At 43.3% G+C, this 23,638-nt stretch overlaps 2 protein-coding genes and 1 long non-coding RNA gene across 5 annotated transcripts in view; 2 read left to right on the top strand and 1 right to left on the bottom strand.

The window, feature by feature from the left end:
- The window catches only part of mon2 (MON2 homolog, regulator of endosome-to-Golgi trafficking), a 49,378-nt gene extending 46,221 nt beyond the window's left edge, over window positions 1–3,157 (top strand). For both annotated transcript variants that reach the window (XM_058076274.2, XM_058076273.2), the window contains 5 exons: window positions 186–246; window positions 326–449; window positions 555–762; window positions 2,195–2,277; window positions 2,529–3,157. In XM_058076274.2, coding sequence (XP_057932257.2) covers window positions 186–246; window positions 326–449; window positions 555–762; window positions 2,195–2,277; window positions 2,529–2,695 — 643 coding nt within the window. In that variant the 3' untranslated portion in view covers window positions 2,696–3,157. The remainder of the gene's footprint in view (window positions 1–185; window positions 247–325; window positions 450–554; window positions 763–2,194; window positions 2,278–2,528) is intronic.
- A 1,341-nt stretch (window positions 3,158–4,498) lies between these two features.
- LOC144898649 (uncharacterized) lies at window positions 4,499–14,464 on the top strand. The gene is made up of 7 exons (XR_013627578.1): window positions 4,499–6,387; window positions 7,164–7,335; window positions 8,069–8,253; window positions 11,110–11,386; window positions 12,498–12,548; window positions 13,464–13,735; window positions 13,962–14,464. It is a non-coding gene; the product is annotated as an uncharacterized LOC144898649 (long non-coding RNA).
- LOC131131515 (protein phosphatase 1H) lies at window positions 7,442–23,292 on the bottom strand. 2 transcript variants are annotated; one of them, XM_078791685.1, is made up of 10 exons: window positions 22,877–23,292; window positions 13,986–14,154; window positions 13,399–13,755; window positions 11,445–11,557; window positions 11,288–11,372; window positions 11,043–11,161; window positions 8,660–8,723; window positions 8,297–8,404; window positions 8,086–8,237; window positions 7,442–8,037 (listed from the first exon to the last, which is right to left on the bottom strand). In XM_078791685.1, the coding sequence occupies exons 1-10, from the start codon at window positions 23,122–23,124 to the stop codon at window positions 7,872–7,874; spliced, it is 1,581 nt and encodes a 526-aa protein (XP_078647811.1). In that variant the 5' UTR covers window positions 23,125–23,292; the 3' UTR covers window positions 7,442–7,871. The 2 variants fall into 2 exon arrangements, with proteins under 2 accessions (XP_078647811.1, XP_057932261.2); XM_058076278.2 differs by having other exon boundaries at window positions 7,442–8,019; window positions 22,877–23,284.
- Between the last annotated feature and the right edge of the window lie 346 nt (window positions 23,293–23,638).

Raw genomic sequence — 23,638 nt, 5'->3', positions numbered from 1 at the left:
AACCTGCTGCGGCCCAGTCTCACCCAGACCCTAACTCCAGTGGCCCCCAAGTAAATGGAGTTTGAGAGCCCTGCTTTATTGTCTTGCACAAAAACACAGCAGTGAAATTGCCAACATTTGAAGTGTTGCCTGGCTCCCTATTACACCAGAGACTAATTTCGATTTCCTGTTTGTGTTGTTTATAGTTCGCCTCCAGACAATTTGTCCATTCAGGAATTTCAGAAGAATGAAGCCATTGACGTTGAGGTAAATAAACAATAAAAGCAGTATTACTTTTTTTTTTTTAATCAAGTTTGTCAGCTTTGTTGTGTTTTTGGTATCTTAGGTGGTCCAGCTGATCAGCACAGAGATTTTACCATTTGCCAATTTCATCCCCAAAGACTTTGTTGGTCAGATCATGGCCATGCTCAACAAAGGCAGCATCCACTCACAGTCGCCTTCTTTCACAGGTGACATGCCATGTTACCTGTACAATTATTTCATAGTAGGGTTACCCTGAGCTGGATCTAGGCGTACCACTAATGCTACTTGAACCACTGCTTGACAATAAACAGAAGCTGAGATCGACGTACGGATGCGAGAGGGCTTCTCCAAGGTGTGCTTTGAGACGCTGCTGCAGTTTTCTTTCAGCAACAAGGCTTCCACGCCGCAGGAGGGCTACATCTCACGCATGGCGCTCTCCGTGCTCCTCAAGAGGTCGCAGGACGTCCTCCAGCGCTACGTGGAGGATGAGCGGCTGAGTGGGCGTTGCCCCCTGCCTCGGTATGTACAACCCTGTTCATATTTAAAAAGATACATTCCATTCCTTTCTTTTCCACTTATCCGGGTCCTGGTCGCGGAGGCAGCATTCTCAGTAGGGAAGCCCAGACTTCTGGGAGGACACCAAAGCGTTTCCAGGGCAGCTGTGAGACATAGTCCCTCCAGCGTGTCCTAGGTCTGCCCTGGGCCTTTCAGACGCTTGTATCCGCGATCTCGTTCTTTCAGTCATGACCCAAAGTTCATGACCAGACGCGAGGGTGGGAATATAGATTGACCGATACATCGAAAGCTCTACCACAACGGTACAGCGACCGCATTACTGCAGACGCTGCGGCAATCCACCTATCGACCTCACGCTCCTACCTTCCCTCACTCGTGAACAACAGACTCGAGATACTCCACATCGTCCGCAAATAGCACAGATGACATCCTAAAGCTCCTGAACCGGACTCCCTTGACACCTTGGCTGCGCCTAGAAATTCTGTCCATGAAAATTAACATAATTGGTGACAAAGGGCAGCTTTGTCGGAGGCCAAAGTTCAGGCTCGAACTTACTGCTGACATTGCAAAGCAAGCGCCTGCTCCGACAGTTGCAGACTGCTACTGTAAGGAAATAGCAGGCATGTTGATATCAACTAAAAAAGACATCTAGACATAGACATAGACTTTCTTTATTGTCATTGCACAATAACACAGCAGTGAAATGGCCAACGAAATGTTGTTGCCTGGCTCCCGTGGAATATTAAATATTAAATATTAAATATTAAATAATAAATAATAAATAATAAATAATAAATAATAAATAATAAATAATAAATAATAAATAATAAATAATAAATAATCAATAATCAATAATAAATAATAAATAATAAATAATAAATAATAAATAATAATGTGGAGAATAAATAGATGACATCAAATATGAACATCAATGTACAGCGTAATTAGTAATTTGTACAAATAATTTAAATAATTTAGAATAAATAACAATAATTTAAAGTTTTGGTTGTGCGTGTGGGCAGGTAGAGGGGCTTATTTGGCATTGAGCAGTCTGATGGGGGGAAGTAGCTGTCTCTAAACCTGGTTGTTCTACAGCGGATTCTGCAGAGCCTTCTCCCCGACGCCAGGCGGGACAAGGTGTTGGATGCGTGTTTTCTCATAGTGAATTATTTCATCTGAAAAATGGGGCGAATGAAGGAATAAATGTTTTGATACAAAGTTTACACTTTTATGATCCCTTTATGTTGAGGGGTCCTGTTCAGAGTATTTCACAATGAGTTGCAAAAAAGTACACTGTGGAAGTACATGGAAGTGCAGGTGTTAGTTCCATTAAAATGTAAAAATGTAAAAATTAAGATGTTCTGAATGACACCATTTCCAATGACTAATGGATAAGCTGTGTCTTGTTGTTTTTTTTCTTTTTCGTCTTCTTAAGGCAACAAGTGACAGAGATCATCTTTGTCCTGAAAGCTATCAGTACGTTGATGGACTCGCTGAAAAAGACCCAGCCAGAAAACGGTGAGTATCAAAACTGTTAAACGTCTCCCCCTCTTGACAACTATTTGTGCCCAACAAGGTCAATTAGGAGAAATCATTTCTTTCCGCTGCCGCTGAAGATTGAAGTGAGACATTATTAAAATTGCGTCCTGGATGTGCCCTTCAGGATGTTTGTGTTAGGGAGCGAAACTCATTTCCATGTGCCTGTGGGAATCATTTCAGAGAGATTGCCTTTGCCGTCGCAATTAATCTGCCCCTCCTTTGTTCGGCAGTGGACGACAACACGTGGGCTCAGGTGATCGCCTTGTACCCCACCCTGGTGGAGTGCATTACCTGCTCCTCATCGGAGGTCAGCTCGGCCCTGAAGGAGGCCCTGGGGCCCTTTAAAGACTTCATGCAGCCCCCCATCACCAGGGTGGTCCAAAATGGAGACTCCTGACTTTTTTTTTTTTTTTATTGATGAAGAAATCTTGAATGTGTCTTCTTGATCCATGTGCTTTAAAAGTGCACACACATGAACTCCACGTGAGCTCCATCCATGAGGACACCCAAAGTGACCTGAGATTCAAGAGCACCCCCTCAGGCCAAAGCAGATGATTCCTCATTTTTACATGCATCATTGGCTGCACCTCGCCTTTCCTCCTCTTTCCCCCCATTCTCATCTGACTGACCGCAATGTTTCAAAAAGTCAATGTACAGCGTGAGTTGGTGTATTTAGGAGGGACAACAAGAAAACAACGAGGCCTTATGGGTCTCAGTATGAACACTTCGGTTTTTTTGCAACATTTTCAACAGTGACGATTTTATGCAAGCAAACAAATCTGAGCTGCAACATTCCATGACATCACTAGCCGGCCATCTTGTGAAGGATGTAGTCAATAAATGGGACAGTTCTACAGTCTGTGGGCGTCGCTGTGCGTGTGTGCGTGTGTGCGTGTGTGCATGACAGTTGTCACATATTCAATTGCTTTTCATGAGGGTTTTTTTTTATTTGAGGGAAACAGCTTTCAGACTAGCCTCCTGAAACACAGTTGAATTAATCACTCATAATACATGTATTAAGGGTGCATGAGAATTATTGGACTGATATGAGGGAATTATGACATCCATCCATTCATTTTCTATACAGTTTATCCTCACTTGGGTCAGGGGGTATACTGGAGCCTACCATCTGTCTTGAGGTGAGAGGCGAGGTACACCCTGGACTGGTCAGGAATTATAACATCATACTGATAAATCCGATATCTTTAAAAATAGCTCAGACGAACGATACTTTTTTAAAAAACGCACCAATGAGGCAAGATTTTGCTCCTGCCTGTCGTAACTTCCCCTGAGCTCGCTGGTAAACAAACATTCACTTTCCAACAAAGACACTTTGTGTGCGAGTGTTTTGCGATGGATCAGTGGAAAAAAAACATAGAGGGTGACAACAAAGGACACAACAAACCTTATCAGCCACCTGAAATGCCAGTATTGCACCATTTGAAAAGTGCACAAGGTTTGCCAGATCTCAGTTGCATAGCACCGGTGGTTTCCTCCATGCTATACTCTGGTTCTACTGATAATAGTAGTGATGTCGTATTTGTTTGATTATATATAGATATTATATTGATATATTTGGGCGTTACGGCGGTCGAGTGGTTAGCGTGCAGACCTCACAGCAAGGAGACAAGGGTTCAATTCCACCCTCGGCCATCTCTGTGTGGAGTTTGCATGTTCTCCCCGTGCATGCGTGAGTTTTCTCCGGGTACTCCGGTTTCCTCCCACATTCCAAAAACATGCTAGGTTAATTGGTGACTCCAAATTGTCCATAGGTATGAATGTGAGTGTGAATGGTTGTTTGTCTATATGTGCCCTGTGATTGGCTGGCCACCAGTCCAGGGTGTACCCCGCCTCTCGCCCGAAGACAGCTGGGATAGGCTCCAGCACCCCCGCGACCCTCGTGAGGAAAAGCGGTAGAAAATGAATGAATGAATAATAATAAGAAACATAAGGTACAGTTGAAGTCTTTACCTCAAGGTGTGTACAAACGGCAGTTAAATCTAAATTTAAAAGGAGATAGAAAAAACTTGTTGGTAATAATTACCATATTTCTCTTGAGAAGCAGAAAGTTGCAGGTTTGACAAACATATATTGTGCATCTCTAACATGTTGCAATTGCTAAAATGGGTGCAAAGTGATAGACAATGTAAAATAATTTCTAAAATAATTAATCCTCAATGCGCCTTGAGGGGACCAAATGTGCGCATTCTTTTTTATTGTTGATATATTGGTCAGTTTTTACAGCTCAAACAAAAACAGTACAGTAGTGCACTTGAACGCCCCCAGCGTGGGTTATATGAGGTGGACACAGAGGGGCGGGGTGGAGCAACTCCCGAGTAGGCGGGGCTTCGCTCTTTATTTCAAGTCAGAGCACGAGCGCCAAGCCACACTACCACACCAACGGAAGACCAATCGACTAGCGGAAGGCTACGCCATGAAAAAAAAACAAAAAACGTCGCTCCTTTTTCTTTCTGCTCGACTTTGACGACACATCTTCATTACTTTTTTGTTGTCGGCCGTGTACTGGCTGAGGTAGTAGTTTGTGCTGTTGTTTGGGTTGTGACTGTGCCCGCTATGGAGATGACTGCGCAAGCTACTGCCTTGCTAGTGCTAGGTGCCTCTCGCTGCTGCTAGCCATCCCCGGGAACAAGCCTGTGTCCTTCCGTCTTTTGACGCTATCTTCAGGTAAAATAGAAGTTACAAAACACAATATTCTCTTTTTTTAAGACTGCTCTCGATCATGTTTGTAAATTGTAACCGTAAATTGTAATCGTAAAAGACTTGTTGCCCTGTTTTCAGTATTTCGTTAAATAAAGTAGTTCACGTACCGTAAGGAAAACTACTTCCTTGTTCGTTATTTTTTTTTGACGGTTAAAATGTGCTTCTAAAATGGTGGAGTGATTCATGACCTTAGTGTGTAATTTATGCAGCACGCCTTGCTGTGTGTGTGTGTGTGTGTGTAGCGTGGCAGAATGGCAGCATGTAGGTCAACGGTGCTGTTGCTATGTGGAGACGAGTGACGTGGCTTGTGCTGCCCACAAAGGTACCCCACAATGCTGCCTTCACGGCCCTCCTCCGTGTCCTTTCATCCATATTGTGCTGTAGCTAGATGCAATACAGCAAATGTGTACAGCTGTTGCCGTAATAATCGGATTAGTATGCTAAATCTGGATGGCATTTGCCTCGCTTGAGTTGCAGACCACATGATCCGCTCCTCTCTTCTGCAGGCGCTGCTGGCGTCGGCGGTGTCCTCACTGAGGTCAAGCCAGTGGGTTGTTGATGGAGGGCATGCGTTTTGAAATGCTCTCTTCTGCAGCCCGACAGCATCTGGCGACTCCACGGCACATTAGTATAGCAGGCCAGTCAGGCTAGGCAATTGGGAGGGGGAGTCTTAGAATGGATAATGAAATGGGATGGGCCACTGTCTTAACCCATGATGCACCTCGGGGTACACCAAAGTGTACATTCTGTGCGTACACTATTTTGTCCTCGGGGTCGATTTGGACTGTAACGACTCACTTTTATTGCAAACGATCGGAAATGGCAGAAGAAAGTGTTTGTGAAGGTGGGCAGTTTTGCACCCTCCTGGGTAAAAAGCGTTTTTGTTTTTTTTTTAACTACCCTCAATTGCTCCAAAAATAACCATCCATTCATTTTCTGTGCCACTTATCCTCACTATAGGTAATGGGGGTATGCTGGAGCCTATTCCAGCTGACTTTGGGCGAGAGGCGGGGTACACCCTGCACTGGTCGCCGGCTAATCCAATCACTGGATCCAAAAATAAAAATGCTTTACAGATCAATCTCACTGATGTAAATAATGTACGATAAACGGGTCAATTTTAAACTGACTTGTTGTTTTTAAATGTCATCATTCTATTGCATAGAGTGTATTCTAGTGTATAGAATAGGACATTTGCATATATGTAGGACACTCTTTACCCTCTGGGCTAATTTGGTCCCATTTACTCCCCATATAACTACAGATTTTTTATGCACAGTGATGCTAATGTAATGTTTTTTCCCCAGGGCTGCCTTTCAAAATGCAAACAGAACATTTTTTGGAGAAGGCCCGTTTCGGGAACCCAAGGTAACTTCATTTTGGATGGTGCCTTTGACCTTCACAAGATAAATATGTATGAGTTGACACTCACCAGTGTTCTGTGACTGGCGGTCCGCACTTTCTGCCCACTTGCATCTGTGCTGATAGCGCTCTGCACATTCCACTCATGCACATGATGTGGCTGCGTGATGGCAGTTCTTTCGATCGTTTTTTTATACCATGTTGTGCCTAAACAGCGCAACGTGGTATCGGAGTGTGAGAGGGTATTCCACAGTGATGTTGACCCCAAACACTTGCTTTTTCTGCGCTGTTGTGTTGGAATCATCGCTTCGTGACTTTGTGATTTTGCTGTGCATCTAACGGTGTCGCTCGCTGTGTGAAAACACACACTGTTGCTGTGCAGTCCTCGCCTGACTTAAAAACGACTGCACATTTTCGCACTAATCATACTGTGTCAAATAAACTCATATTTTAGATGTCATTTTTCTCCGTTATTGTCCAGTGAGGCCGCCCCCACGCCCTTAAAAATAATTATTCAACGTTGAAAACAAAAGTTGTACATCTTTGATATCTCAACAGTCACACAATTGATATTTTTTGTCACTGCTATGTAATACAGAATCAAATTCAATATTTAAAATGTCAAGGTTATGCAGTATTTTGACAGCGAGTGAACGATCAGACCTCGAAAACAACAGGCCACCCACAGGAATGAGTATATCATCGTAACCGTCATCCAATCTTGAAAGTGTGAGAATGAGCTCATCCTGGCATTTCTTTGGCCAAAATGTCCCCCCTCAAAGTTGGGATGAAGAGTGATGACATGGAAAGACGTGCGTCGTGCCAGAGCAGCGCTGCAGTGACCGGAGGACGGTGCTGCGGCGGCATGTGGGGAACCAGATGGCCTTCCAGCTCCTGCAGAGGACCTGGTCTCAATGACCACCTTTCCCAGTGGGAGCGTGAGCGCTTTATTAGGTAAACACACACACCGACTCAGTAATTCTGTGTAGTAATGTTTATTGCTATGGTGTTACCTTATTTGGCCACATGAGGGCCAAAGTATTAAAAACCGCTCTCAGTATGATGTGACTCAGCACAATTTTAGTGAAAAGTTTAATTCTGGTAGGAAATCCTTCCACCACACAAAGGACATCTTAAGATGTACAAAATTCTCATTTACAGAAAGGAACAATTACGTGGTGGCTGGCCCTTTCATTCTTAAATAATAAAAAAGGTAAACATGAGATACAAAAGTAGATTTCAGAACCAGTACACTTTGACACACAGAACTTTGCCAGAGTAGCCAGACTTTGAAATTACAGCAAGACGATGAGGAATGACTTTTGAACAGTGACATCAATGTTGGTTACACTGTAAAATGTTTTAAACATATACATATATGAAAAGCATGTATTTACAAGTTCACATTGGGAAATATTGTGCAGAGTCCAATAGTACAATATGGCTTCATATAAACCTGCATGGGAGAAATGGATGAGAAAGATTGTGTTTTAGTTGAGCGCGTTTCCGTGCACAAGCGGGATAACGTAGACCGATATGTCGTCTCCGGAGCCCAATCTATCGCTGGAGATCCTCCAACCTCGATCCCTGAGCACGCCGCGAGCACTCATGACCAGCTCCTGGGCGGCCATGGTGTACCTGAAGTGACACAAAGTACTATATCAATAACTAATATTATTTACAACAGTGATGTTTTAAACTCGCCTGTGTGGGTCGTCGGGGTCGCAGTTGGCCAGGAAGCAGGCGACTACCTCGGCCACTTCCTGGTTGGAGAGGACGTCCCACAGACCGTCAGTCCCTAGAACCAGGACGTCGTCTGTGCCGTGTTGGTGCTGTGCCAGCGGGTACACTTGGACCTGTCAGGAAATGCAGGTAATGAGAAGAAGCATAGATGGATGTGTTTGGAAACGCTAACCTCAGGACAGCAGGAGAGGAAAGGCTTGATGGAGATGTTGGAGTCGTGGACTTTAAGGCTGTGGTCACCAAAACCTCTTGTAACACCGATGGTCGCTAGCACGCGAGCCTAAAATGAGAATGCATCCGTGCAGTCAGAAGTAGTGAAGAACATATACTTATGGAGTTCATTAAAAAAAAAAATTAGGCGGCTGCCTACAGCCACAGCTATGACAATTTTGTATGAACTGGCAGTTTTCGGAATATTTGACACTAGCGGTCACCTTCCTGCTCGCTCTCCCGTGGCATCTTCCTTTTTACTTTAATGTACTTTGTGCACTGCAATGAACATACTGATAACACTTGAGAATATAAAATGACTTACTTTCTTGCCTTCGCCGTAAATGAGGGGAAACTTCAGATCGTCATCTTGGATGGTTTTGTACGCCCTGCAAACGCCACATTGAAAAAATAAATGTGTTTTCTAGCAGGCAGTGCAGAAAAGTACACTGTGCAAAGTACACTGTGCAAGGTAGACTACTGGAGTAATATGGAGAGATGCTCCAGTGCCACTGTACTGTCTAACAATGAGTGATGCCATCATCACCATGCCCACACGACTCATCAATCATTACACGCATGCATGTCTGGAGTGTGGAACGGGGACCATTTACGGCCTTAAGAATATCATTTCAAGGGGACCTATTTATTGAGTTGTGGACTAGAGGTGCTACACACGATAACCAGCATACAAAGCTTTCTAGTTCTTCCGGAATCTGCACCTATTCAGCTGTATTTCTTTGGATTTCGTGCTCCCTGTGGAAACTTGTCTCTTTTAATGTATTCCACCAACAACCCGCCTCCAGGCACGCCCATTCTGCTGTGGTTGGTCACACTCCCAAGCGGTTTATACCGCTAGCTGCAAACACAACTTTATAGGAGTTGATAAACGGCGATATATATTCTTAAATGTCCGCTTCTAACATACAGCCATATTTTTTTTTTACCGGAATCCGATCCGGAAGTAAGAGACTGGACAGTCCAAGGTTTCTCAAGAGGTTACTTCAAGATGTCTCGCAACGGTAAGTAGCTTAGCATTTTAACGTTAGATTTTCATACAGCAGTAATGGTTTTTGGCGGGACTACAGTGTTTAAAAAAACTTTAGAGCAACTGATTGTGGTGGGAAATGGCTATTAGCAACCCTGCTCCCTGTATGCTATAATGCTACACAGACAACAGCTTACACAAAATAAACACAGTTAGGACACTGATAAATTGTTATTTACTGCTTACTCTTCTGACTCTTCCACACAACCAAATGAACGACCAAAGGCGGAGGGTTTCAGCAAGTTTGTTGGCTAGTCCAGCTGCATACTGGCCCATGTTCACAAAACAGTCCAGTATGAAATGCCGTTGACAGATTAAAATGCATTTCTTTTGCTGGTAGGGAATCAGGACCTCCAACCACTTGTATCTCATGGTGGCGTCTTTAGGAATTGGAAACATCCAAAGATACACTTTTTGCGAGTCATTGCTATCAACGAAACACAGAAGCAGAGCTTGGGTGAGATCTTATCTGGCTTATCCTCGCCCATATAAGGAAGTGTGCTCCTCTGTGACATCACAAAGGGGTAGCTTTACGACGCCTTCTGAAACAGAGTGTTTTGAGCCATCCCAAACTTCTTTCAGGGCTCACTTCCAAATGTGCAAACCTTATTATCTGAAACTTTGGCATCATTTAACATGATAATATAACATTCTAACTACAATTTTAGTTCAGAAAAGTGGAAAAAGCATAATAGGTCCCCTTAAAAACAACCCAGCAAAAATAAAAGCAGCGGTAATTCAATCATTCATTTTCTACCGCTTATCCTCACAAGGTGCTGGAGCCTATCCCAGCTGTTTTCGGGCGAGAGGCGGTCTACACCCTGGACTGGTGGCCAGCCAATCACAGGGCACATATAGACAAACAACCATTCACACTCACATTCATACCTATGGACAATTTGGAGTGGCCAATTAACCTAGCATGTTTTTGGAATGTGGGAGGAAACCGGAGTACCCGGAGAAAACCCACGCATGCACGGGGAGAACATGCAAACGCCACACCGAGATGGCCGAGGGTGGAATTGAACCCTGGTCTCCTAGCTGTGAGGTCTGCGCGTGCACTGTGCCACCTATGTTTATATTATTATATAATTATTATTCACAAAATAATAATCATCACTCTTATTATCACTATAAATTTTCATTTTAATTGTAATTTTTAACTTCATCACACACAGATGGCCAAGGGTGGAATTGAACTTGGGTCTCCTAGCTGTGAGGTCTGCGTGCTAACCACTCGTCCGCCGTGCTGCCCAGCAGCTGCAATTTCATCAGAAAAAGGCAAAATTTAAAAAAAAAGTTATAATCGAACTTATAATCGAATATATTGTATTATGGGCAACAATAACATTTTAGCACATCCACCCATTTTCTATACCGCTTATGCTGGAGCCTATCCCAGCTGACTTTGGGCGGGATCAACATAAAATTTTAATATGACGGGAACACGGTCAAAATATTCAGAAAATAAAATTTCCAAAGCTAATGTAAGAAAAAAGTTTTGGAACACTTTAAAGATTAGCAAAAATACTACCTAAAATAGTAAGTTTTTCTAGTCTTACTGGACACTGGAGACATAAAAGCACACATTGGCCTCATATTGCCCTCTTCCCAACTCAATTTTCTTCCATTCACAGTGAACAGGCAAGCATCAACCCACCATCCCGACATGGTGAAGTCACGGTACAGCATCCTCTTCCCCACCTCTTTCTTCTGCACTCTTCTAGGGAACTCCAGATGCGTGAACTCGTTTCCTAGCAAGTGAGGCTGCATGTACGCCTTATGGTGGACACGTGATCACGATGCGGTTGGTTGGTGGTTTGCGGAGACACAGCAGGGAGAGGAGGAGAAGGTCATAAGTGACAGCTGTGCTACACGGGAGACGAGGAGGCGTGTTCATCCTACCAGGAACTGCAGTCGCTGCCTCTCTGACTCCGGTGTGAACTCTCTTGACATTGGGATGACCTCCCCTCCGCGGATAATGACAGCTCTAAGCGGGAAAAGGTGAGCAAAAGGCTTTGAGGTCATTTGTAAATTCAAAGTCGTGCATCTTGGGCCTCACCTGCTGTCGCCGGCATTGCCCACATAGATTTTACCAAGTACGCAGACAACCACCAGAGCTGTGCAGCCTCCTGAGATGTTGTAGATGGCCCTCTCCTTCTCTATTTGGACATCCTAGACACACAAAGACATGACATCATCAACTACGCTGCCGTTTTGGATTAAAAATGACCGTAGCGCCATGTAAACAGCAGTGATCAATACTGAAATATCGATTCCTCAGATACTCTAAACTTGATTCTCATATTAAAATAACGATAGTTTTGATACTTCAGTCATTTCAGGTAATGTTTGTTGAAACGATGATCGATCATAAATATTAAAAAAATAATTAAATAATAATAATAATTACTGATCGCCAGCCAATCACAGGGCACATATAGACAAACAACCATTCACACTCACATTCATACCTATGGACAATTTGGAGTGGCCAATTAACCTAGCATGTTTTTGGTTTCCTCAATAATAATTATTGAAGAGGGTGGCACGGCGGTTGAGTGTTTAGCGCGCAGACCTCACAGCAAGGAGACCAGGGTTCAATTCCACCCTCGGCCTCTCTCTGTGTGGAGTTTGCAAGTTCTCCCTGTGGGTTTTCTCCGGGTACAAATGGTTGTTTGTCTATATGTGCCCTGTGATTGGCTGGCACCAGTCCAGGGTGTACCCCGCCTCTCGCCCGATGACAGCTGGGATAGGCTCCGGCACCCGCACGACCCTCGTGAGGAAAAGCGGTGGAAAATGAATGAATGAATTTTATTGAAGGGCCGCATGGTGTCCGAGTGGTTACAATGTTGGCCTGTTGCACATTATTGAGTGGCGGAGCACTCATGAACAATACCTATAATTAACTACTTAGTTAAAATGTGTGACGTATTTTAACTTCTTACAAATCATCTGCCAATCTATCAATCAATCATGGGTCAATGTAGCTGGCTCATCTACGTGGTAAACGCCAACAAAGATGCTAATCCTCATGATCATCATAAAACATTCCATGTGTTTAACAATTAGCAACACAACGACTCCGTGTTAACCTGTTCATTCATTATTTTAGAATCATCAAAAACCAGAGTGGAAGTGAAGCTGCTCACGTTGCTGGAGCCTGGTGAGTTTGTGTGAACGTGTCCTTCACGTTGCGTATGAATTATGAATCCATATCCAGCCATACATATTTATCCTGGCCGCATCCTCCGCCCCCTGCAGGCAAACTCTTTAATAATGGAAACATCTGCATAAACATCCACTCCTCCTCCATTGCCGTCACACTGTACTATACCACATGCTGTGTGTGATACTACAGTAACCTTGTGCAGTACTTCCATGCATCAAATACACTTAAGTCAGTCAGATCCTTAAACCTGCTTGCTCCTGTCAAATGGATCCTCTTTCAATGTTTTTGCATGAGGTCCCTGAAATATTTGTGTGCTTGTCATATAGAGGATTTTATTACAAATGTTTGTACTAATACCGCAGGGTCTTGTCATATGGAGGATCTCTGACTTTTTGTTTTGTAGTGCTTAAAAATACCTGATTTTCTCCGGGTACTCCGGTTTCCTCCCACATTCCAAAAACATGCTAGGTTAATTAGCGACTCCAAATTGTCCATAGGTATGAATGTGAGTGTGAATGGTTGTTTGTCTATATGTGCCCTGTGATTGGCTGGCCACCAGTCCAGGGTGTACCCCGCCTCTCGCCCAAAGAAAGCTGGGATAGGCTCCAGCACTCCCTGCGACCCTCGTGAGGAAAAAGCGGTAGAAAATGAATGAATTGTTTCACTTCCGTTAGTGGCCTTCATAGCTGATTGAATGCTGCCACCTGGTGGCCAAAATGAGGAGGTGCAAGCGTCCTTGTCAGCAGCGCCTATTGCCATTCACGTCATCCATTTATATATGCTGATCCTACATAAAGTATGCAACCCTCCATGTATTTAAAATACAGCGTTATTTTATGATTACCATGTCCTTGAATGCATTCTCAATGGCGCCAACCACCAGGCTCTCTTGCGACACTTTCTTCTCAGCGAAGAAGCGAACGGGCGGGGCATTGGGTGAGGCCGGAGCACCCGCCGCCCCTCGTAGAGAGACAGCCCTGGTGAGGGCCCGCTGCGACGCCGAGGCGAGGTTGTTCTGGGTGAGCTCCTCGCTCAGGCAGGTTGGGGGCTGGAGGTCGGGCGTGCACAGGATGTTCATGACCTCCTGAAGGTGCCGAGCGATGTGGTGATGGAGAAGGCGTGACGCCACCACGGCCGCACCGCAGCCGGCGTGACCATCGAACAGCGCCCAGTAGTGGAAGGTCAGGTCATCGGCGTTGACCTTGGAAACAAGCAACATCCATCACATCCAGTTATTAGTATGAATTTTCAAAAGTCTAATGCAAGAGTTGACATATTATAGATGTTGTTACAAGGCTTTAGTACAAGACTAAAGTCTAGTTAATACTAAGCTAATACTTGTCCTCAAACTTTGCTCTCTTCAGCTGAGACGCTACAGTTCAACTTATTATCTAATCTTCCCCACAGCGATAAGCACGCGTGGCGACGTACCAGGTCCTCCTGGAGGCCCAGACCTTCTCCGTTCGGCAGCGAGGACCTCCGGCGGGCCATGAGGCCCCGGCTAGATGCCGGGGAGCTTCCTGGTAGTCTTCTCTTGACCACGAGCACCTCGCAGCAGGCCTGATCCTCATTCAAAGTGCTCTTCCCTGCATTGATCACCCTGAGGAGACAGAGGAAGTGAGTTGAAGCGTTAGACCTTAGGATCATGTGACCTCCATTTAAATGTGTCTGTTAAAACACATATAAATGTGACAGGAAGTCCATACATCCTTGTACGCACAATGTGTCATCTGAAGAAATCAACGTAGAGAAGCTGTTAAAATGCTGTTCCAATTTTCTACAATAAAAGCTCTGATAAAACATTCCACTGTTCTCAAATATCTTCATTTTTATTTTTCTGCACAAAATAAGATGAAAAATAAATAAACAAATCAAGAATAAAGAAAATCAATCAATCAGTAATAAATAAATAAATATAATAACAATAAAACACCAAATAATAAAAACTTAAGAAACCACATATAGTTGGTGGGTAGACAAATTATTTTTTTCAGATTAAAATGACCAAAGCATTATTAGAGCCCTGTAGACATGACAAAACACAACTATAGTCACATTTATACTCTTTTTATTTACAACATATTGCGCAACTGCAGGGTCTTGAGACACATGCTAACTCGCAAACTAGAGAGCTAGCGACCTAAACAGTAGTCTTCAAGTTATTTCCTTTAAACTTAAATAGCCAAAAACTTACCACTTCCACATGGATAGGGAGGATAACTATTAACAGTTATTTAACCTTTAACATGAACATTAATCAAACGTAATAATTTTTTCTGGGTACATGATACCATACAGCATCCATATCAAACTTGCGTGGGCCGCACCAACATTAAACTTTCATATCAAGGCGGGGGCCTCAAACTAGTGTCATGCGGGCCACATTTGGCCCGTAGGCCGCGTGTTTGAGACCCCTGATTTAAATGAAAATTGTCGGACAAAAACTACCAAATGTGATCTTCAACTGCATGATATAAGTGATGGTTGCCTCCAGCGTGTACATCTGAGACCGACGCGAGTCTTTTCGAAAACAGTGGTGGTATCCTCCCGGCCCTGAAGCAACTCCAGTATCTGACACCCAGGCCTGTCATCTCCAGTTACCTCCTTTCACATCAAAGATGATGGTGTGGCCTTAATTACCCTGTCAGAGCTTCAACTGTGACATGAGACACGGACACAATGAACTTCCATCCTTTTTCTGCAAGAGATTGATGTTCACACTTCACTGTGTACAATTCGGTTTTTTTATACACTCCATACAAATTTTAAAAAAAGTGAGTTTCTCTAGTGATGTGGTAGCAGCAGTGCATGCCCTACACGGTTCCTACATCAACCACACAGGCCTGACAGCGTGATGTGCACTCCTGTGTCACAGAGCGTGTTCAGGTTTTGTGTCATGTGACTGAGATGACTTGCATGCATTAAGGGCCAATCAGTATTCCAACTGTAGAACTTCTACATAATAAGCCTTAGAAGTCAATGGATTTTCTCTTTCTGCAAAGCAACACTCATGTATGTCCCCAGAGCTGAACTATCCTGGTAAACCCGACTGATCTTAGACATTAGAACAAAATAACATTTATATTCAAAGCCAATATGCTTGTTTTACCAGAACATAATCAAAATGTTGCTATCCACAACTCAAGTTTTGTATTTCACAGTCAATTTATTTCTAGTCTTCACATTATTGACTGAAAACCTGAATGAAAAGCAGGTTTATCCACCTCTGCTGCGTCGCTCCAGCAGCATTCTGTGCTCCAAGAGGAGATCGTGTGATATCCGTGTGCACAACGGCCGTTTCAAACGCTCACTCATCACACGTCACGTCACGAAAGCGACATTTTTGAGGCATGTTTTGCAAAGTGTAAAGCTTCTATCATACACGGCTTGTTCTGAATGCTGTATTGGGGCAGAGCTGATCCGTGGCGGGGATCAGTGTCTTAAAGTAAAGTATCGGCCGATGACAATATCGTCCTTTTTCACTGATATCTAACGATACCGGGCACCCCGAATCGTTATATGACTCAGTTTGTCCAGTCATATATTTTCTCTGTACTTGTTCGGTTAGACACACAAGCACCGGACTTGATCACCAAAACAACAGGCAGGTGTAAATTATCTCTCACAACAGCCACAATAATCCCTAGCCCAGGGGTCTCAAACTCAATTTACCTGGGGGCCACTGGAGCTAGGGTCTGGGCAAGGCTGGGCCGCATCAGGTTTTCCAAAAAAAAAAAAATAACGCATTTATTAAAAACAGAAAAATATACAAACTTTTTCAGCGCTTTGGTTCCAATTTTCTACAATAAAAGCTCTGATAAAACATTCCACTGTTCTCAAATATATTATTTTTTATTTTATTAAGAAAATCAATCAATCAGTAATAAATAAATATTATAATAATAATAAAATGGCAAATAATAAAAACTTAAGAAACTACACATAGTTGGTGGGTAGACAAATTATTTTTTTCAGATTAAAATGAACAAAGCATTATTAGAGCCCTGTAGACATGACAAAACACGACTATAGTCACATTTACAGTGCATCCGGAAAGTATTCACAGCGCTTTTTCTACATTTTGTCATGTTACAGCCTCATTCCAAACTGAATTAAATTAATCTCTTACCTCAAAATTCTACACAAAATACTCCATTATGACAATGTGAAAAAAGGCTTTTTTGACATGTTTTGAATTTATTAAAAATAGAAAACAAAAAAATCACATTTACATAAGTATTCACAGCCTTTGCCATGAAGCTCAAAATTGAGCTCAGGTGCATCTTTTTTCCACTGATCATCCTTGAGGTCTTTCTACAGCTTAATTGGAGTCCACCTGCAGTAAATTCCGTTGATTGGACATGATTTGGAAATATAATAACTGTCTATATAAAGTCCCACAGTTGACTGTGCATGTCAGAGCACAAACACCAAGCATGAAGTCAAAAGAACTGTCTGTAGACCTGCGAGACAGGATTGTCTTGAGGCACAAATCTGGGGAAGGATACAGAAACATTTCTGCTGCTTTGAAGGTCCCAATGAGCACAGTGGCCTCCATTATTCGTAAATGGAAGACGTTTGGAACCACCAGGACTCTTCCTAGAGCTGGCCGGCCTTCTAAACTGAGCGATCGGGGAAGAAGGGCCTTAGTCAGGGAGGTGACCAAGGCCCCGATGGTCACTCTGTCAGAGCTCCAGCGTTCCTCTGTGGAGAGAGGAGAGCCTTCCAGAAGGACAACCATCTCTGCAGCAATCCACCAATCAGGCCTGTATGGTAGAGTGGCCAGACGAAAGCCACTCCTTAGTAAAAGGAACATGGCAGCCCGTCTGGAATTTGCCAAAAAGCACCTGAATGACTCTCAGACCATGAGAAACAAAATTCTCTGGTCTGATGAGACAAAGATTGAACTCTTTGGTGTGAATGCCAGGCGCCATGTTTGGAGGAAACCAGGCACTGCTCATCACCAGGTCAATACCATCCCTACAGTGAAGCATGGTGGTGGCAGCATCATGCTGTGTGGATGTTTTTCAGCAGCAGGAACTGGCAGACTAGTCAGGATAGAAGGAAAATAAATGCAGCAATATATAGAGATATCCTGGATGAAAACCTGCTCCAGAGCGCTCTTGACCTCAGTAGACTGGTCATGTACCTTGACCATATAGACAGTAGACATTAGCACACAGCCAAGATCTCAAAAGATTGGCTTCAGAACCACTCCGTGAATGTCCTGGAGTGGCCCAGCCAGAATACTGTGAATACTTTCCGGATGCACTGTATACTCTTTTTATTTACAACATATTGCGCAACTGCAGGGTCTTGAGACACATGCTAACTCGCAAACTAGAGAGCTAGCGACCTAAACGGTAGCCTTCAAGTTATTTCCTTTAAACTTAAACAGCCAAAAACTTACCACTTCCACACGGATAGGGAGGATAACTATTAACAGTTATTTAACTTTTAACATGAACATTAATCAAACGTAATATTTTTTTCTGGGTACATGATACCATACAGCATCCATATCAAACTTGCGCGGGCCGCATTAAACTTTCATATCAAGGCGGGGGCCTCAAACTAGTGTCCTGCGGGCCACATTTGGCCCGCGGGCCACGTGTTTGAGACCCCTGCCCTAGCCCAACATAACCGACAGCAGGAAAACCTCAACTCTGAACTAAATGGTAAAAATTTTAACGGTTAAAAATACATTGTGTACATTGGCTGGTACATTTTTACATAGTGAAAGTTGCTCCTCTTTTTTTTTGTTAAGAACTGATATTTTGCTGAAACTTACCTATGTTCTACTGCTGATTACTATAGAACGGAAACAGTAGAAACTAATTTGTTTTTTTTTCCTGATGAAAGATGAGTCAAATCTTTCTTTTGGTATATACTATGTCTATATACCCGATCAACACAATATTTTGTGTGGCTTAAATCAGTCAAAATCATCAAACATGGCCGGTACTGAGAGGAACAGCTTTTGAAAAATTTAATTTAAAAAAAATTGACATTGAATTATTTAAGAAGACAAAAACTTACCACTTCCACACGGGATAAGAGGAGCACTTTTTTTGGGCTCAATCTTGTTGAAAATGCCATGGCTGACTTCATGACTTCATGCAGTGTTAATGTCATGTAATGTAAATTAAGGAAATGTCTGTTTTGTGTCATTACTGATCAGAATGTTATATATCACTTGTATTTCAATTTTTTTTAAATGTTCTGAACTCCTTTTACCACGCCAGGACTAATAATAATAATCACTGAATCAGTTCAATTAATTGTTGATTAATCGCGTCTTCACGCAGTCAAGGTAAAATGGAGTGCAGTACTTGGCTGCCACTAGCAGAAGAAGAGTTCCCTGTGGGTCCGGTTCGGACGCTGGGGTTCATACTTGACCACACAAAGTGTACGAGCAGCGCAAACACACCAGAGTTCCTTTTAACCATTTTAGCAAACATGACAAGTGCATCAGAGCATAAAGGATCTCGAGATACTCAGTGATCCGTTCAGAAGGATCGTGCTAAGTGGACATGACAGCGTACACTAGCGATAACCGTGTGCCAAAATCGTCCTCATGAAGCGAGAACTGCTTGCCCCGACTCTGCCGGGTCCAACAACCTGGCCTACTTAGTGACTTCCAAGCAGGCAAGCGAGGAAAAAAGCCTCCTGTAGAGCACAACTGCGTGATTAATCTGATTAATCCTGTGTCATCCATTGGACACCCTGACTCTTTATTACAGGTTTGATTCGGAATGTTGATCTCCAAATCTCCAAATCATTGCTGGGATTGCAGGGATCTCCTCACGGATCTCATCACATGATCAAATGTGTTGCCAGTGAGATTTCGCAATGACGAAGCCTGTTGCTTTGCCAGCTGTTGACAAATCCCCAACATGGCTGAGTGATGGCTGACCTGAAGCCACACATGTCCCACTTAAGCCTAAACTAAATATACAGCTCAGTACTTCACAGCTAGTGGTGCTGTAAAAAAAAAAAAAAAAAAAACACAGCAAAGACAACGATATACGTATGTATGAGTGGGTGGATGGTTTTTTATCATTATATGAAAATGTACATTCTGTTCCAGTCTTGGGATAAAAAAATCTTCACAGATTAGCTACAGGAAGAGCCGCATCCGGTCTTTGGGAATCACGTTTGCGTGTAATCATCTCAATTCTGTGTGTAAACATGAACTTTAAGAGCGGAGACAAGCTAGCAGCTGTGAAGCGTAAACAAGCCCAGTTGATGACATACGTACATAAGATGAATCAAATGAGAAGGAATGTTTGTGTCACAAAAAAGTTCATTTATTTATTCATTTTCTACCACTTTTTCCTCACGAGGGTCGCGGGGGTGCTGGAGCCTATCCCAGCTGTCTTGGGGCCAGAGGCGGGGTACACCCTGGACCGGTGGCCAGCCAATCACAGGGCACATATAGACAAACAACCATTCAACACAGAAGCAGAGCTTGGGTGAGAGCTTATCTGGCTTATCCTCGCCCATATAAGGAATTGTGCTCCTCTGTGACATCACAAAGAGGCAGCTTTACCACGCCTTCTGAAACCGAGTGTTTTGAGTCATCCCAAACTTCTTTCAGGGCTCACTTCCAAATGTGCAAACCTTATTATCTGAAACTTTGGCATCGTTTAACATGAAAATATAACATTCTAACTACAATTTTAGTTCGGAAAAGTGGAAAAAGCATAATAGGTCCCCTTAAAAACAACCCAGCAAAAATAGAAGCAGCAGTAATTCATTCATTTTCTACCACTTATCCTCACGAGGGTCGCGGGGGTGCTGGAGCCTATCCCAGCTGTTGTGGGGCGAGAGGCGGACCGGTGGCCAGCCAATCACAGGGCACATATAGACAAACAACCATTCACACTCATTCATACCTATGGACAATTTGGGGTCGCCAATTAACCTAGCATGTTTTTGGAATGTGGGAGGAAACCGGAGTACCCGGAGAAAACCCACGCATGCACAGGGAGAACATGCAAACTCCACACAGAGATGCCCGATTGAACCCTGGTCTCCTAGCTGTGAGGTCTGCGTGCTAACCACTCGACCGCCGTGCTGCCAACAGTGTTTCTACGTAACCCTAAACAATGGCGATAACTGACATAACCACAGGTTCATTCATTTTTGTTCATTATCGGACACACTTTGTCAGAGGCATGGCTGGTGGAGCTCAGGAGCCGGGCGTTTTGCGGGACTACCATGTTCCAGACAGTGAGAACTGTGGCGGATATTTCCGCCGTATGACTATGACTATAAGCCCGCTCCTCTGTGACATCACAAAGGAACAGTATTGCCTCGCCTTCTGAAACCGAACCTTTTGAGCCATCCCAAACTTCTTTCAGGGCTCACTTCCAAATGCGCAAACCTCATTATCTGAAACTTTGGCATCGTTTAACACGGGAATACAACATTATAACTACATTTATAGGTCAGAACATGCAAACTCCACACAGAGATGCCCGAGGGTGGAATTTAACCCTGGTCTACTAGCTGTGAGGTCTGCGCGCTAACCACTCGACCGCCGTGCCGCCCTTCACAAAAAAGTTATTTTTGTCAAATTGGCGGACCTTTACAAGAACAATTTTAATAGTAAAAATTCCATCAGTACATTTATCAATAAAAGATATGAATTTTAAGATAAAAGTGTCAGTAAAGTTAAAACTAATATTACAGCAATTATGTATTTGGAAAAATTCCAACTTTATTCTCATAACACTGGGAGTTTTTCCATAAAGAAACAAGAAACTTTATTGTTTCTAATCGGGACAATGAAGCTCCAGGAAGTAGTCCCTTCCACCAGTGTGAAGATAAGACTTGGAGTCAAGGGGACCTACGTAAAAACGAGCCTCTGTCGTGTCATGTGGGGACGGCCTGGAGGACTCACACTGTATCCACCGTGCAACGTTCCCGTGTAAAGATAAGACCTGAGGAGTTCCAGCAGGTTTTAAATGCTGCTGCAGGCGACCAAAGACACAAGCAAACATTGCTAGAGCAAACATTCCAAACCTGCTCCTCTGGCCTCGCAGATGAAGATGTGGATTATGTAACAAGTCATCATCGACATGTTGGTCATATGATACCAATGGAGGGATCCCGGATGCCACATTAGGTAAACTAAACTCAAGGTTTTTTGTTGAAATTGTACTCTTATTCCACTGTATGTTCTAATACTATGTACGCTACCTCTTTAATCTTTTTTCACTTCACTCATATGATCAATATTGCAACTTTGGGAGTAAAACTACAGAACAAATGGAAGAAGGAACTTAAAGAACGTACTCATATGAGCCAATTTAAGAAGATATATGGAAGAAAAACTGTTTTGATATCACATATCAGTTAAATAAGATCTGCTTCTTCCTACAGAATTATGCAAACATGAACATATGTTTTTTTAATGTAACTTTGTGAAGCATTTTAGGAATTTAGCTATACCATTACGATGTATTAGATCAGGGGTCTCAAACTCAATTTACTTGGGGGCCACTGGAGTTAGGGTCTGGGCGAGACTGGGCCGCATCAGGTTTTCCCAAAAAAACAACAAAAAAACGCATTTATTAAAAACAGAAAAATGAATAAACTTTGCTTTGGTTTCGATTATCTACAAGAAAAGCTCTGATAAAACATTCCACTGTTCTCAAATATCTTAATTTTTATTTTTCTACACAAAATAAGATGAAAAATAAATAAACAAATCAAGAATAAAGAAAATCAATCAATCAGTAATATATAAATATAATAAAAATAATAAAACGGCAAATAATAAAAACTTAAGAAACCACATATAGTTGGTGGGTAGACAAATTATTTTTTTCAGATTAAAATGAACAAAGCATTATTAGAGCCCTGTAGACATGACAAAACACGACTATAGTCACATTTATACTTTTTTATTTACAACATATTGCGCAACTGCAGGGTCTTGAGACACATGCTAACTCGCAAACTAGAGAGCTAGCGACCTAAACGGTAGCCTTCAAGTTATTTCCTTTAAACTTAAATAGCCAAAAACGTACCACTTCCACATGGATAGGGAGGATAACTATTAACAGTTATTTAACCTTTAACATGAACATTAATCAAACATAATAATTTTTTCTGGGTACATGATACCATACAGCATCCATATCAACATTAAACTTTCATATCAAGGCGGGGGCCTCAAACTAGTGTCCTGCGGGCCACATTTGGCCCGCGGCCCGCGTGTTTGAGACCCCTGTATTAGGTGTATGCTGACCCACATTAAGAGAATCACTACTAAATACAAATGATGGAGGTTTAAAAAGATGGATACTCACTCTGCATATCCGGTGGACCAGGGAAGCCTCTTGCTCTCCTTCATGGTGACGATGGGTCTGGCAGAGTGATCCGCCGAGCACTCCACCTCGTCCGGAGACAGCCCCAGGAACTCCGGTCTGCTGTACGGAAATTTGGACGGCACATCCGAGGCACCGGAGGTATCGCCGCCGCCGCCGCCGCCGCCGCCGCCGCCGGGCATCACGCCTCCCATGATGGTGGCCACGGCCGATTTCACCCGCGTCAGCATGGCGGCCGAGCTAAACTGTGTCCGCGGCCACCGTGGAGACGAGGGAGGCAGACGCACTGGAAGAACACTGCACCGTGTCAGCGCCTCTCATCCAATGCGGAAATACACGACACGCGCGCGCACGCACGTACAAAGCGAGGACAGGTCACGTGACCCACCGGTTGCTTCATGTGCTGACTTCACAGGGCGGGATGCTGATTGAGGTCAAAGGTGACTCAACCAAGATGGCTAGAGCGAAAAGTTAGCATTAACGGCAGTTCTTCCATTAAATCTCTATTATGCTGCTCATCATTAGGGTCACGTGGAAGCTGGAGCCTATCACAGCTGACTTTTGGGTGATGGGTCCTCAATATAACCGAGACACTTCCACAAAAACAGACTAAAAAGAAATCAACCTTGTCAAAGAGAGTACTGCTGTGTTTTTAAGAATGTACTACAAAAAACACTTCACTCACTTTACTCCAAATTGATAAAACAGCTACTTAAACCATCAAAAGGTTGGCTCAAGCCATGA

This window comes from Doryrhamphus excisus, linkage group LG1 (genome assembly GCF_037039965.1).
Source record: "Doryrhamphus excisus strain RoL-2023G ecotype Guam linkage group LG1, RoL_Dexc_Guam_v1.1, whole genome shotgun sequence".
NCBI lineage: Eukaryota > Metazoa > Chordata > Actinopteri > Syngnathiformes > Syngnathidae > Doryrhamphus > Doryrhamphus excisus.
Note: the sequence above shows the minus strand (reverse complement) of the source record. Positions and strands in the feature narration are given on the sequence as shown.

Excerpts from the sequence above, each read along its gene's own strand:
- LOC131131515 (XM_078791685.1), bottom strand. The coding sequence starts at position 23,124 with ATGCTGACGCGGGTGAAATCGGCCGTGGCCACCATCATGGGAGGCGTG. Across the intron at positions 14,155-22,876 it reads TGGTCCACCGGATATGCAGA|GGTGATCAATGCAGGGAAGA; the intron begins GTGAGTATCCAT and ends CTGTCTCCTCAG. Across the intron at positions 11,373-11,444 it reads GGCAATGCCGGCGACAGCAG|AGCTGTCATTATCCGCGGAG; the intron begins GTGAGGCCCAAG and ends TTTCCCGCTTAG.